Source organism: Poecile atricapillus, chromosome 8 (genome assembly GCF_030490865.1).
Source record: "Poecile atricapillus isolate bPoeAtr1 chromosome 8, bPoeAtr1.hap1, whole genome shotgun sequence".
NCBI classification, from domain to species: Eukaryota; Metazoa; Chordata; class Aves; order Passeriformes; family Paridae; genus Poecile; species Poecile atricapillus.
The window spans coordinates 12,367,036-12,381,360 of NC_081256.1; the positions used below are offsets into that span (position 1 = coordinate 12,367,036).

Consider the following 14,325-nt stretch of genomic DNA (forward strand, 5'->3'; position numbering starts at 1 on the left):
CCAGACTCTGTGCCTACAGGGTCTGGGAACAGATGCACCCTCAATTTGACCCGGAGTGACACCAAAGTGGAGGCGTCACCTTGCAGCCGACGGCTGGGTGGATTGTGGAGGCCCAAGACAGACGCCCACCACCATTGCAGGATCGGGTGAAGTCCCAGTGTAGCCAGATCCCAGAGTTTCACATTAGGATCCATGTCTTCAAGAGTCCATGGTGGAAAATGTGATGCAAAGGCCCTTCAGTTCTTGATGAAGGCGAGCTGCTGCAGCCTGCAAATACCTCTGTGTGACTGGGCGCTGTGTGACTCCTGAGGGATTCATTGCCTGTGGCATTCCACAGGCAGCGTGACACCTGCTCCTGGGGCAGTGCTGGCAGCCGAGCCATTTCCTACTCACACAGCCGAACAGCAGAATGTGAACTAGTGACAGCAGAGGAGATCTAATGGAGCCCGTGCCGTGCTTTGCACAGGGACAGGCTCTTGGCACACCAGAGACCAAAATGGCCGGACCTGCCACTCGTTCCATTTAATGTGAACACCTGCAACATGAGCAATCTCAGTATAGAGAACACAGCGCTCAACGTGCCGGGCCGCCGAGCTCTCTACCCCGGTGGGAGGCACAGAACCACAGAACCAATTAGGTTGGAAAATACCTCTGAGATCATCGAGTCCAACCTATGACCTGGTACCACCTCGTCAAACAGACCCTGGCCCTAAGTGCCACATCCAGTCTTTCTTTAAACACCTCCCGCGACGGTGACTCCACCACCTCCCCTGGCAGTCCATTCCATTACCCAATCACCCTTTCTGTGAAGAATTTCATCCTAATGTGTAACCTAACCCTCCTCTGGTGCAGCTTAAGGCTATGTCCTGCCTTCTTGACTGTAGAGCAGGGGAAGGGGCGGTCAGGGCAAGCTCAGAACTGGCCGAGCTCCCACCCCGGCGTCCCGCGCTGCGAACCCGCAGGCCAGCAGGAGCGCAGGGTGCCGGGCCCCGGGTGGAGCCGCCTCACAGCGCAGCGGGAGCAGCCGCCCCAGCGCAGGCGCCGCGCCCCCCGCCAGCCCCGGCCGGTGGTGCCCGCGGGCGGCGGGGGCGGGGCGGGCGGAGGGGCCGGGCCGCTCCTTCCCTCTCTCCCTCCCTTCCTTCCCCCGCGGGGCTGAACTGCGCAGGCGGCGGCGGCGCTGGCGCGATGGCGGCGGGAGACGGCGGCGACGAGGTGCGGGTGCTGCAGAACCTGCGGGGGAAGATCTGTAAGTGCGGCACTGCGGTGAGGGCCGAGCGCCCGGGGCCGCCGCGCTCAGGTGTCGCTCCTGCCCCGGCTCCCCACCGGGCCCCGCTGTTGCCGCTCTCTCCCCGCGGCGAGACGGGCGGGCGCTGGCGCGGCGGCCCTGGAGGCGGCGGGGCGGGGGCGGGAGCGGGAGGGCGCGGAGGGGCCGCGGCGGCCACGGGCCGGGTACAGGTCGGGCCGCGCTGAGGCGGCCCCGCGGAGGGGCTTTGTGGCGGAGCGACGACACGTGCGGGGCTGGGCCGGGGTCTGCGCGCCCCGGGGCGGGAGGGAGGCGGGGTGGGTGGGCGAGCGGATGGATGGATGGACGGACGGACGGACGCGGCGGGGCCGCGGGAGGCCCGGAGTGGCAGGGAAGCATCCGTGGCTCCGAGGGATCCCTGGAGTCAGCGGGCGAGCAGAAATGCCCCCTCCCGCCCGGACCTCGGGCATTAGAGTCTGTTTGTCAGGCTGAAGTTGCGAAATTAGCGATGTGCAGGAAGTTGGTGGTGAAGGGCTGTTCTGGAAGCGGTCACCAGTACTCCCGTGCTTCTGTGCAGCGTGTGTGCGAGCGGGAGGAGGCGGAGAGGGAGGCCGCTGGCCTTATTTTGGTGGCTGGGAAATGCTGACTGCCAATACCGATAGCCTCGGTAACGTGGGAAGCCGGCGGATGGGCTGGGAGGAGGGCTCGGGGAGGCGCACAGATAGTGCGGTGCGGCTGGGGAGCACTTCAAAGCGAGTGGGAGAAACAGGATGTGCGGCGGCTTCCTGAGGGGTATCGGAGTACATTCATAACGCTCGGACGCGGCCCGGTTGTTTCCTTTCTCACGCAGCCGATCGTTTTTTTTTGAGAATGAAGCGAAACAAGTTGAATCGGGCATGGCGCTGGGGTTGAGAACCGGTTGTGAAAACATGTCGAAGGATTAGGTTTGGTGAAGGAGTGGAGTCGTGTTTACTTAAATATCGTCATGCAGCCTAGATGTATTTACCGTGTCTTCAGTAAATAGAAGACTGGCTCATGAAAGCAGGAGATGGCCTGGAGTGGAGCTGGAGGTGCTCTCACTCTGAGGTGTGAGCAGTAAGACGTGGTTGGGTAAGCAAGGCTGAGCACACACTGAGATTTGCTGCTGTTAGCAGTTAGCACAGAAGTAATACAGGCCAGCTAGCCTTTAAAGAAGCATAAGCATAGTGTTAGTTTGGGGGTTAAAGCATGAATTCACAGAATCATAGGATTATGAAATGGTTTGGTTTGGAAGGGACCTTAAATATTTTCTCATTCTGATGCTGGTGCCAAGGACCACCTTCTGGTAGACCATCTCAGAGCTCCATCCAGCCTGGCCTTGAACACTTCCAAGGATGGGGCATCCACAGCTTGTCTGTGCCAGCGCCTCACCACCCTCAGAGTAAAGCGTTTGTTCCATATAATTAACCTAAATTTCCACTCTTTCAATTTGTTCCCATTACTCCTCATCCTGTCACTGCAGTTCCTGATGAAAAGTCCCTCTCTGACTTACCCCATGAGATATTAGAAAGTTGCTGTGAGGTCTTCACACAACCTTCTCCAGGCTGAGCAGCCCCACCTTTCTTAATCTGTCTTCAGTAATCTCTAGCAGCCGATGTTTTATGTATTCCCTAGGCAGCAGGACATAGTACTCCCTAGGAAGAAGGACTATGACCTGCTTCCTAAGAATACATAAGAAGTTGGTTGCTAAAGATTATTGAAGCTGGCTTATTTTTTGATACTATTCTGCTTTCTATCTTTTATCATAAGGTTTGGTCAACACTGGACTTGACAACATTCAGTGAGTTTTACATTTTGGGGTACTTGAACTTGATGAGTTTTCCACTAAGCATTAAAAAGCAGAGGAAAATGTCTTGAGACTTATGTTGAAACCATATTTCAACACAATAGTTGAATAGTTTTACTATTATGTTATATTAGAAATACTAAAATTATGAATTATATCTATTAAATTATTAAAGGTATAAATTTTACTATTATATTGTGTTATAAAACAATAGTTTCATTGTCCCATTTATGTGTTATAGATTGAGCCTGTGGTTGTACCGTAACTTTGAATGGTAAGTTAGCTGACAAAAGAGTTGGTAAACAGAGGACTATCACCTTCTTCCTGGAGAATATATGAAAAGTTCATTGCTAAAGATGAACCTATAAGAGCCCATTTGAAAAATGTGTGGAAGTAACAGCTGCAATAAAAGACATGTCTTGAAACAGTGTGAAAATCACTTTGTAAGCATACTTATTTCTTCTAAGAAAACAAAAACTGTTTCAAAACTCAATGAGTTAAATATGCTGTGGAAACTTCAGCACCCTCTGATGCCTAGATGCTCTTTTGGCTTCTTTGCACTGCAAATACGGCATTATTTTCACTTCTTGCTAGTATTTTAATACTGTGTTTTGTACGGGAAAACCCTCTGAATGAACAATAATAAACAAATGTAATAATGTAATCCTCCTTGATCTGGAGGGATTAGAATAATAGACCTCACTTTGGAAGGGTGATGTTCATGGTCTGAAGGAATTCCTTATAGCATGTTTCTTACAAGGAGAATACATTTTGGTGCCCAAGCTTTGCTGGCAGTTAAAACTTGACACTGACTCATTTTATGTGCATTGCATGAGAGAGCATGGTAGTTTTAATGAGGTAATGTCAGTTCTGTGTAATTCTGCATGTATAGAAAACGCCATCTGCAGAGAGTTGTTATTTATACTGTGTTTTGCAATGCAGAAATCAGTGGCAAAATCTAAATTTAGTGATGTTATACAAATCATTACACCAGATTTAGAATTGAGACAAGTTCGTAAAGGTGGCTTAAGCAGCCATGGCATACCTAGCAGTGAAGAGCCTGAGACATGTTTCCAGTCCCTGGTACACTGTGGGCTGTCAATGTTTGCAACCAGTCTTCTGCCTCTGGTTTTCAAGTGAGGTAAGATGAACTGGTCTTGCCTGTTTAAGACCCTGTAATATTTTTGGAAAATGTAGTACTACTCTTAAGCAGGTTTTCACCAAAAATCCAGTCAAAGACTGTCTTTCCATTTTGACAATGCTTTTGTATTGATGGCTCTATTTTGTGTGCCATAATAATGACAAAAATGCTTTACAAAGGTATGTGGTGTCAGGTAGCTTTAGGCATATCTGGTAGTGCAGTATTTCAGGCTGTGGCTTCTGTTTTCATTTTATGCCATACAGAAGTACAGTAAGTGATTTTAGTTGCCTGATTTTTGGAGGGTTTACTGAAACCTGCATTAGTGAAGCACTTGGAAAAATGTCCCAGTTGTCTACTAGAGTTCATTTGACAGAATTCAGGGTGCATTCTTTTTCAAACTTGGACTATGTTTTTGAAAGTGCATTATTATATTGGGTTATGCTGCACTCCTGGTGTGGAATTTATTGTTGCTATATAATATGTTTAGTCCTTCAAAGCAAATACTTCAGAGTTTGTGTGCATAAATGTCTTCTGGCAGGGACCCAGAACAAAGAAATTTAGAAGATGAATGCTAACTGCACACTTTAACTCAACAGAGGATATTATATATATGTACTGAAAATGTAAACATTCAAGCAGATACCTGATGTTGTTAATATTTGATTTTTATGCAACCATTATAGCTTTAGGTTTCTCAGAAAAAGAAAAATGTAGTGTAATAGACTTAAGCTTTTTTTTTTTTTTTTTTAATAAGGAAATAAGCTTCTTGGAAGAATTGGATCACTATATGGGTGAAAAGTCTCCCACAGTCACAGATACTAAGAGGTGTTAGAAAGTATGTGAAATCTCATGCTCTGTATTTCACCTGACAAGTGCTCTGAGGTTATTTTTAACTCAGGATTGAGGATCCTCTTCCTACCAAAAGTTTGTCTGTGTTTTGGAGCCAAACACTTGGGCTATGAAATAAAAGTTTATAACTCATTAGAAAATCAGATCACAGAATATTCTGAGTTGAAAGGTACCCACAAGGATCATCAGTTTCACCTCTTAAGTTAATGGCTCATGGGGATTGAACCCACAGCCTTGATGCTACTATCACCATGCTCTAACCAACTGAAATCAAAACTTATTTTGTATATTCCTCTGGGTGGAAAGTTTATTTTAAAACTGAAAAACTGCAATATAGTGCACATACCAGTAGTGAATTTTTCAGAAATATTTAATTTTTACTCCTTTTAAGAAAATTTGAAACCATTATAACTGTAATTTTTTTCAAAGTCCACTGTACTGTGCCTTTACAGTGATGATTAAACAGTGTTATATTGTGAATATTTTATGGAAAAATAGGACCATGCCAAGTATTAACTAAAAAATTAAGATTCTTCTTGGGAACAGCTGAAACATCCAGTTCATGCTTATTAGTTACAAACTAATCAGGAGCTCTCCAGGGATTACATCCAGATTGATGAATTGCTTTTTATATATCATATGTTTTATTAAATTAGCTCTTCCTTAAAAAAAAATAAGGCAGTGGTAGTTTGATGCTTTTCTTGGTTCTCCTGCAATATCTCACTTAAGGTTAACTTGGAGTTCGGTCCTTTTTTGGAGTCTAAAGCCATTAAAACCAAGATCTGTTCACGTCTCTCAATCTGTCAACATGAAGTCTGGTGCTTAAAAACAATGTGTATACTTCCTCCTCTCCTGCATCAAAGCTGGTGAAAAGCTTGTTGATGCTTCTGAGAGCACAGGTTTTAGCTGTGGAAGTTCCTTGAGTATCTGTTCATGCTTTCCATCAGTGTACATATCCCTGACCTGGAAAATGTCATGATTGAAGTTCAGTCTGTGTTCCTGTTAAACTGTCACGTTCTCTGCTCACAGACAGTTGGGGCAGACTTTCCTGTGCTGGGCATTACTTACTTACCTTCCAAGGCTGTAAGAGGTTAACCTAAATTAACCTAACAAAAAATGAGTGTGGAGGAGAGAGAAGACAGAACTTTGATTTTTACATCTTACCAGCATAGAGAATAAAGTTTACTCACTGTGCTTCATATCTGCATTTTTAAAAAATAAACATGTATGACATTTCAAATCCAGTTTCAAACGGTGCTTTCTGAAAGGTCTTATGCTATTCAAACATAAAGGTAATCAAAACTCAATACTTGGATGTACTTTTAATCCTATTTTTAATATCTTACATAAATAGATAATGTTTAGATAAAGCTGATTCCACATGTCATCAGGGAGAGGTATTTCCAGCAGCAGGCAAGGATGGACACTACTGGGAGAGGTCCTGGCTAAGACCTAATGCAATTCTCGTTGCCTGTGGTGTGGACAACCAAGTGGAACAGGGACAGGTCACCTGCTTGGTTTAGGACCCTTTCATGGGAAAGAGTACCAGAAAAGCTTGTAATTTATTTTAACAAAATAAAAGGCAGAAAGAGGTCTGTTTGCTCTCTTCAGACGTTCAGAGTGGGAGACATCTGGGCAGAAAGTCACTGTTTAATCTAGAGAACATGTTGCTATAAATTAATGTAGATGTCTGTAGCATTTGGATTTTGGAAGAGCTTTCCAACTTCAACTAGTTTTAGCTATGATTGCTTAGAAGGAACCATTTCCTAAGAGATCTGTCTTACGTCCAGTGTGTAATTATAGTGGCCTGGATTCATTACCCAGCAAATCTTTGTATTCTTGCGCTGACAATTTCTCTTTCTCATTAGAAACTTCCTTTTCTTTTCCATGTTGCATTGAATTAGGAGGTGATTATTTCCCCCTTCTACTAGTTAGGAAAAAATGAACAGTACTCATGAGGGATATATTTTCAAAGGCTCAGTCAACTCAAAATCTGCCATTCATTGTGGAAAATTAAATAAAGATTTGATGGGCAAGTTCTTATTAATCAGCTTCCTTTAGCCAAAGTATTTGCAGAGAAAATACCAAGTGAACAATAGCTCAGGCAGATTATGTCTTGATGTTATGACCTAATGCCATATGACCTCAGGCTGTGAGTGTCTCGGATTTAGCAAGTTGTGCAGGGTCAAGCCAGAGATGAGACCTTTCAAGGGAAAGTGCAGGTGCTGCAGGAAGTGGTGTTCATGAGTCAGTGTATGTCTCTTCCTGTCGACTCTCATTCCATATGAAGCTGGATATAGCAACTTCTCTGCCCTCTTGAATCTTACAAACTGAAAATTAATAGCAAAATGCATGCTGAATGGAAAAGTAAATTTTTTGAACACACTAAAACTAACATTCTTGTACATAATATTTTGCAAGTTTTTCCCTGCAATATTTACAGTATTTTTTTTAATTTACAGATGATGCCAAACACTTAGTACCCAACAAAATGAGAGACTTTTTCTGTACCATAAACTTGGACCAAGAAGAAGTTTTTCGTACACAGGTAGTTGAAAAATCTTTAAGGTAAGCTCAGTTTATAAATTGATATGATAAGCAAGACTGCCCAATACCAGTGTATGTGGCTTTTTTGTACTACTTTAAAATGAGTACTGACTTGTGACAGCTGCTCAGAGATGTTACAGCAATGTGTAAATCATGAGAACGTTGCAAGAAGTCAAAATTGAGTCTTACGAGCTTTTAAATGAAGTATGCTAGAATATATTTCACTATTACTCTGTTCTGTTAGAATAGAGTTCTTGCTAGATTGTTTTCTGAGGAAAGAAATCCACTTGATACTTGCTTCCCATGTAATTTCCTATTTCTGACAAGCAGTTGAACTGTATTGGTGGAATTCTGCTCTTACTGTGTATCTGGTAAAACCTGTTTCTAGAATGAAGGAACTGGAGCTTTGCCATGTATGAGAGTTTTTTGTGCTGTGGGGTGTCCCCTGAACAGACCTTGTTCTCTCCTGTAATTCTTGTTCTGGGAACTGTAACAGGACCCACACAATGCCTTGCTTTGCTTCCCTGGGCACCATTTGCTGTAGAGTCAGCTACTGTCTTAGAGCCTTAAAAGGTATTAAACAAACAGTCAGGATGGTGCAGCTGCAGTAGTGTAGGTGCTTGCATGTCTCAAAACTCTGAACTTCACAGAGGACCCAGAAAAGCATCACTGCAGCTTCATTGTTCAGCATATCTGAGTGACAGTTTGTTATGTGGAGGTGACATTAAACCTTCCTTTTAAAACCCAGACAGTCCGTTCAAACTCTTGAAAGTTTTCTTAATTCCTTTTTCCAGTGTATTTCCAGTGGTTTTTCCAGTGTTAATATCTGTTCTTTGAACTCTCTTTCCAGATGTTTACAGTATAGGAACAGCTCCGATGGCAAACTTAAATAGGAAATTTAATTTTTTCGGAACATCACTTCAGGCCCTCCTTATGCTTCTGCATGAAAAGCAAATGCCACATATGTACAATCAGGAACAAATATTTTGCTTATATTCCTAATCTGTTACTGCTGTAGTCAGATCCATAAAATTTTCAGAATTTACCAGGCTGCAATTGAGATTGATTGATTACCAAAACAAAATCAACTGAGTAATCCTTCAGAGAAAAATGTTAGAGAAACTGTATTGATAAAGCAGAAACTTAACATTTCCCCTTCAAATAGACAATAGTTTGATGAGCAAAAAACCCCCACTCAGCATCTCTCTGAAAGACTTTGCTCTCTGATTTTGATGTTCATAATGGAAACCCCAGAAGTTACTACTACGGTTAGGAACAAGACCTGTTACATGTGATGTGTATAGAGACATTTTACTTATGTTCTATTTTAAAATTATTAAATTGATGTGCTTTCATCACCTGGTAAAAGAAGTATTAGTTGCGTAATAAAATATTTGATGAAGTAAAACACCTTAGCTCCATCAAAAAAAAAATTAATAGTATTGAAGTTTTAACTTAAATTTAATTGCAATGTCATTAATACCCTACTGAGGAAATTAAGTGAAAAATCTCAATATAACAAAACAGTTGGGGAGAGAGAAGTCTCAAATAACATGCCTCAAATAGAGAACTTTTCAGGTGATATGAAATTAATATTTGTAAGATGACAGCATTGTATTAGAAGTTAGAACCTGGTGTTCAGAATTGCTCTTTATCTTTCTGTCTCCACTGACTTCATAGGTTACTTCTTCATCCTCTGAATTAGGGGAAAGTTCCGTACAAACCAGTGGAATGTAATAAAATAACTCATCCTCTATTAGCAGTGACCAGAGTTGAGTGCTTACACTGGATTGCCACTGTGTATGCAGTTACGAAGGTTGACTCTCATTCCAGAAACTTCATTAACACATCTTGTTTCCTATTGCTTTGTTAAACTAGAAACTGTACTAACCTAGAGATTTTGGGACAGGAGATGAAAGCTCCAATCTCTTATTAACCTGAAAAACTTTATAAATTGCTTTTCAGTAAGGTGTAGTACAGTATAGTTTTAGTCATAGGTGCAACTTTGAATTTCATCATTTTATTTCATATTATTTGCTTGATTTTTCTTACACACAGTCTATTTTTTTCACTGTACTATGGGTTGCAAATTTATACAAGTTGTAATCTAAATTTTAGTCTTGGGAATATCAACTAATTAAATGTCTGTGGAAGTAATTATCACTAGAATTAAAATTAGTTTTGAGTATAGTGATTGAAAAGTATTATGAAGTGGGTTTTTTAAATGTGCAAATTGGTTTGGCCTTCCACCAGAACTAAAAGAGTTGTTGGAGTGCAGATGTAGAACAAATCACTTTCCAAAGTTTAAAAAAAAAAATAATTAATACAGAAGTGAAAGAGGGATATTTTGGCTAATGACGCAAGAAATGCTTCCTGACATGGTGTGGGATTTCTGTGGGTTCTGAAGAAAAAATTTTTTTCCCCTTGGAAAGTTGAAAGGATATCTGTGAGCCTTCTCAGATGTCTGTGGTCAAATATGATGAATGGGCAGGGGGGCGGAAGGGGAATTATGGTATGTGTGTATCCTCTTTTTAATTTTAACTGAATTCAGGTTCTTTTTTTCCCAACTGAACTTTGTGGTAGTGCAAGGTTGTAGCAGAAATTAATTCCCTCGTTGATGTAACAATTGCTTTTACTAACTGACAGACTGGGGCATTGGTCAGTGTCCTCACAGAACTGCCAGGTTACTGTACCAAGGAAGGGAAGAGGAATGTGTTACAAGTGAAATCTAATCTTCTGTACTACTGTAATCCAGTTCTTCCTGTATGGTAGTCTGGTTGTCCTCTGAATTAGTGCTATCTTCTAATTTTGTATCCGTCACACTCTTTAAAGTTCTTGCATCAAAGTCACAAATGAAAGTACTAAACTGACTGAATCCCTGAGGAACGGGATGAGTGAGTTCCCCACTTTAATTATTCCTCACTGGTGTAAACTGTTGTACCCCATCAGCTTATTCCATATGTACCTAAGGATTTCTTTACTAATACACTATATTCTTTACCTTAAATTTTCTCTCTGTGCCTCATACTTAGTTGATGAATCATCAACTGATAACTGCTGTTAATTTTGGTAAAGAAAAATGTATCAACATGAGTAAAACTATGTATTACCTTCTATTTGTGCTCATATTACTTTCTTGTCAAATTGAGACATAGTGCAGTGTTGAAGTCAAAATAACAATAAAGAATATTAGTGGCTATTCATCTGTTGGGGGCCAGGGCATATGTGTAGCTGCGAAGTTTGCTCTCTTAGGTGCAAGATAAAGGTGCTAAATAGATTACTGGAAGTGTCTGCTTATAGTCTTCATCCCAGCCTAACTACAATTTGGTGCACAGGGTCCCATAGGTCCATCCAGAATAGGGACTTAAAACCTTGGCACTTGCTGGCGTGCACTGGAGTCAGCTGTTCCCTTAAGATGTCTGTCTGAAGCTGAACTAGAGCAGTTCCCCCTGACACCAGTGCCAGCTCATTATCCCACTGTTCACTTCTGCTGTAGTATCTCTTTGTTTGTACTGCAGCAACTTGATTTGTATAGCTGTGAGGGAAAGGAAATCATGGACTTGACCTAAGTTTAAAATCAGCCTTTGTTTCATCCTCAGTTTTGGTCTGAGTTATTGTGTCAATACAATTAAAATGAACTGTGATGGTAATAAGGAAATTGAGGCTGTTTAGGGCTGTGCTGCTGCTAAAGGTAATGCTTGTGAGTTTGTACCTTCAGTCATGGTGCTGACAAGAAGAACCCAGCCCTTGTAATCAAAGCAGAATTTGTTGGCTTTGAAATAATAAAAAAAAGGGGAGAAACCACAGCTGAATTTTTCAACTGAGAATTCTTAAATTATTTCTCAGTGTAGTGCAAAGGCTAATACTCATTTGTCTGCTTTGAAGCCTGTGGTAAAAGGTCTGTGTTTTAACAAAATGGCATTTTCACTTGTGGACTTCCTTATAGTGAATTCCTGCCCTTAAAGTTCTTGTTTCTAAGAATCTGTTCTAGAATATATACCGAAATACTAGATTTTTCAACTGTGTTCTTTACCAGTTTTTAAGTTAGTTTTCAGCTCTTCTTTTTAGTTTGTTTAATGAGCCATTGTCCTTAAGCACGAGGTAGTGTTTTCTTTTTCCGTGATTATTTTGGAGGGATGAGAGTAGGGACGATGACCTGTTCTTCCTGGGGTAGGTAATAATATGAACTGCTTGTTCCAAACACAAGCAGATTTGTCATATTTGTATAAGTTTAAGAAAGTATTGTAGCAGTGGTGTCAGAATGATCCTTTGCTGGGAAACAAAAAAACCCCAGCATTTGTTTCAGGGTTTGGTACAACTGTTGTCACATACTTTTCTGCATAAAAGTAGTTTCATGAGCATGAGCATCTTTCCTCAGTGATATCAATACATTGTAACTCAAACTATTGTGAGAAGCAGTTGTTCTAAAATAGCAGGTTTTTTCTGTGGATCTGCTTCACTTTCAGAATTCATCACTTGCAGTAACCCAAACAACATTGTGGTTTTGTTCAGTCTTGCAATACAGTTTTCTGACTGCTGGGTCTGATTACCTCCTTAAGTTGTATTCATTCATTGTATGAAATATGTGTAACACAGAGGAACCCAGAGTTTTTCTGTAGAGGGCTGTGCAGATGGCAGTTAAATAGGGTGAACTATTGGTTGGACTTCTTTTTATGGAGAAATGTGGTGATCGTTTTGGTGTGAGTGAGATTGTGTGTATTTGAGATTAACATTTCTCTTTTTCACTGCTCTGTCTTAAAGTTTCTAGTGATAATGACTTCTTACAGGTCTGAATCTTAGAGCAGCAGTTTTGACATAAAGTTAGAGCTAAACAAATGCCAGTTAGTCAAGTAATCAATAAGTTGTGTTTAAATGTAGTTAAATGTAGTTTAATCATGTACTAAATAAGAAAATGAAATAAAACTTGTGCATGTCTCAGGAAGTCTAGAGAACCAGCTAGAATAATTTCAAGACAGAAAAATAGAATTGCAGAGAGACACCACTCTCTGTGTGCTCTGATTCTTACCTTCGATTAAACAAACAGAAGGCATTGCCATGTTATTTTGTGTTCTTGTATTGAAATGGTTTGGGGCACCTTTGATGAGAGCTCAGGGTACTGCTAAGGGCCACGCACTGGCACAGCAGAAAAATGCAGGTTTTTAGTGGTCATCTTCTATATAAATTGCATAAAGTGTTTCTCTATTTTAACTTCAAATCTTTCTTTCCAGTCCTTATTTTGGAGAGGAGTTTTACTTTGAGATTCCAAGAACATTCCAGTGGTTATCCTTTTACATTTATGATAAAAGTGTTTTACAAAAGGACCTGCGTATAGGTAAGTGTCTATGAGGTGCTGACTGCATCTTGCAGAACACTTGGTTGTTTTCAGTAGCATTATCTGTAGGATTAGGGATACAATTATTGGTGAAGCATCTTTCAAAACTCTGTATAGTGCACTTAAATGCTTCTTTAAAGTTGGAAAAGAAGGATTTTATTTCCTTGCTTCATTCTATTATACTAAAATAAGTTTGTTTCTTAGGCTAGTAGAACATTCATATTCCTAGAACAGGAGGATATTTTATAGTCTTATTGTGGTCTGAATGCATTTTCAAAAATTCTCTTAGTTTCTTCTTCGCTTTTGCTTCATTGGAATATTTGAATAATTTTCCATACTTACAGATGTTTAAAGAATAAATTTTGGAATAATTCCACAGTAACTACAATTGTGGAATTTTTCTTCAAATCTTTTACAGAGAATTTTTTCCCTGTCAGTGCAACCTGTAACTTAGTGACTTGTGCAGCTTAAGTGAAGAATCCCGGGAGGTGGATTTCTAATTCTCTTTCCACTGCATAATGACTTTATTGCAGCTGCTTTTTGGATACAGTTGCTACAAAGCTCTAATAGTCTGCTGTGGAAGAAGCCTTTGCTTTACTTGAATTGAGGAAGGAAATAATTTGCACCAGGATGTCAGATAATTTGATGTAATAACAGCTTTCCAAATAGCAATCAGAAGAGTAAAAGGCATCTACTTCAGTTTCCTGTTTAAACATTCTTGAACACCGTTTTTGTTCTCGCAAATCTGTTATTTCCAGCCTTAAGTGTGTTCTATATTTTACCTTCTCACTCGTGATATCCAGAATAACAAATAATAATTGGTGCAATCGGGCTTTTTATAAACTATTTTCTGCTTTACTTACCCATAACATTCCTTGTTTTATGTTCTTCATATAGAATCATTAACTTAAAGGAAAACTTAAAAGAGAGTTTACAAAAAAATCAAATTTCAAACAAATTAAATATTTGTTCTATTCAGATGAAGGTAATATTTATGCTTCTCTTCCTCTGCCACCCTCCCCCAGGAAAGGTATCAATCAAAAAAGAAGATTTATGCAACTACACAGGAAAAGAGAACTGGTTTATGCTTCAACCTGTTGATTCTAATTCAGAGGTTCAGGTAACTATTAAATTGCACGTTTACATTTTGAAAGTTAAATACAGATAAGGACATGTGATGGTAGAAGATTACATTGAGCTGCAGGAGATAGGGCTTAGCATCTGTATTTCTTGTGAGGCACTTGTGTCTGCAGTTTGGTTACAGAATAATACACGCTACACCTGAGCTGGTATTATACCTCATGGTACTTAAAACTGGCAGAAGACATGAAGCAACTGTTTGGGAAATATCTTAACAGTATTTTGATGTCAGAAATGCTTGTAAGAGG

General features: G+C 40.8%; 1 protein-coding gene across 2 annotated transcripts in view; it reads left to right on the top strand.

Annotated features, from left to right (window-relative positions):
* Positions 1-1,142: 1,142 nt before the first annotated feature.
* The window catches only part of RASA2 (RAS p21 protein activator 2), a 46,398-nt gene continuing 33,215 nt past the window's right edge, over positions 1,143-14,325 (top strand). Inside the window, exons 1-4 of one of the 2 annotated variants that reach the window (XM_058844139.1) lie at positions 1,143-1,246; positions 7,521-7,626; positions 12,834-12,937; positions 13,963-14,057. In XM_058844139.1, the coding sequence (XP_058700122.1) occupies positions 1,186-1,246; positions 7,521-7,626; positions 12,834-12,937; positions 13,963-14,057 (366 nt within the window). In that variant the 5' untranslated portion in view covers positions 1,143-1,185. The remainder of the gene's footprint in view (positions 1,247-7,520; positions 7,627-12,833; positions 12,938-13,962; positions 14,058-14,325) is intronic. The other variant, XM_058844140.1, reaches the window with a different exon arrangement.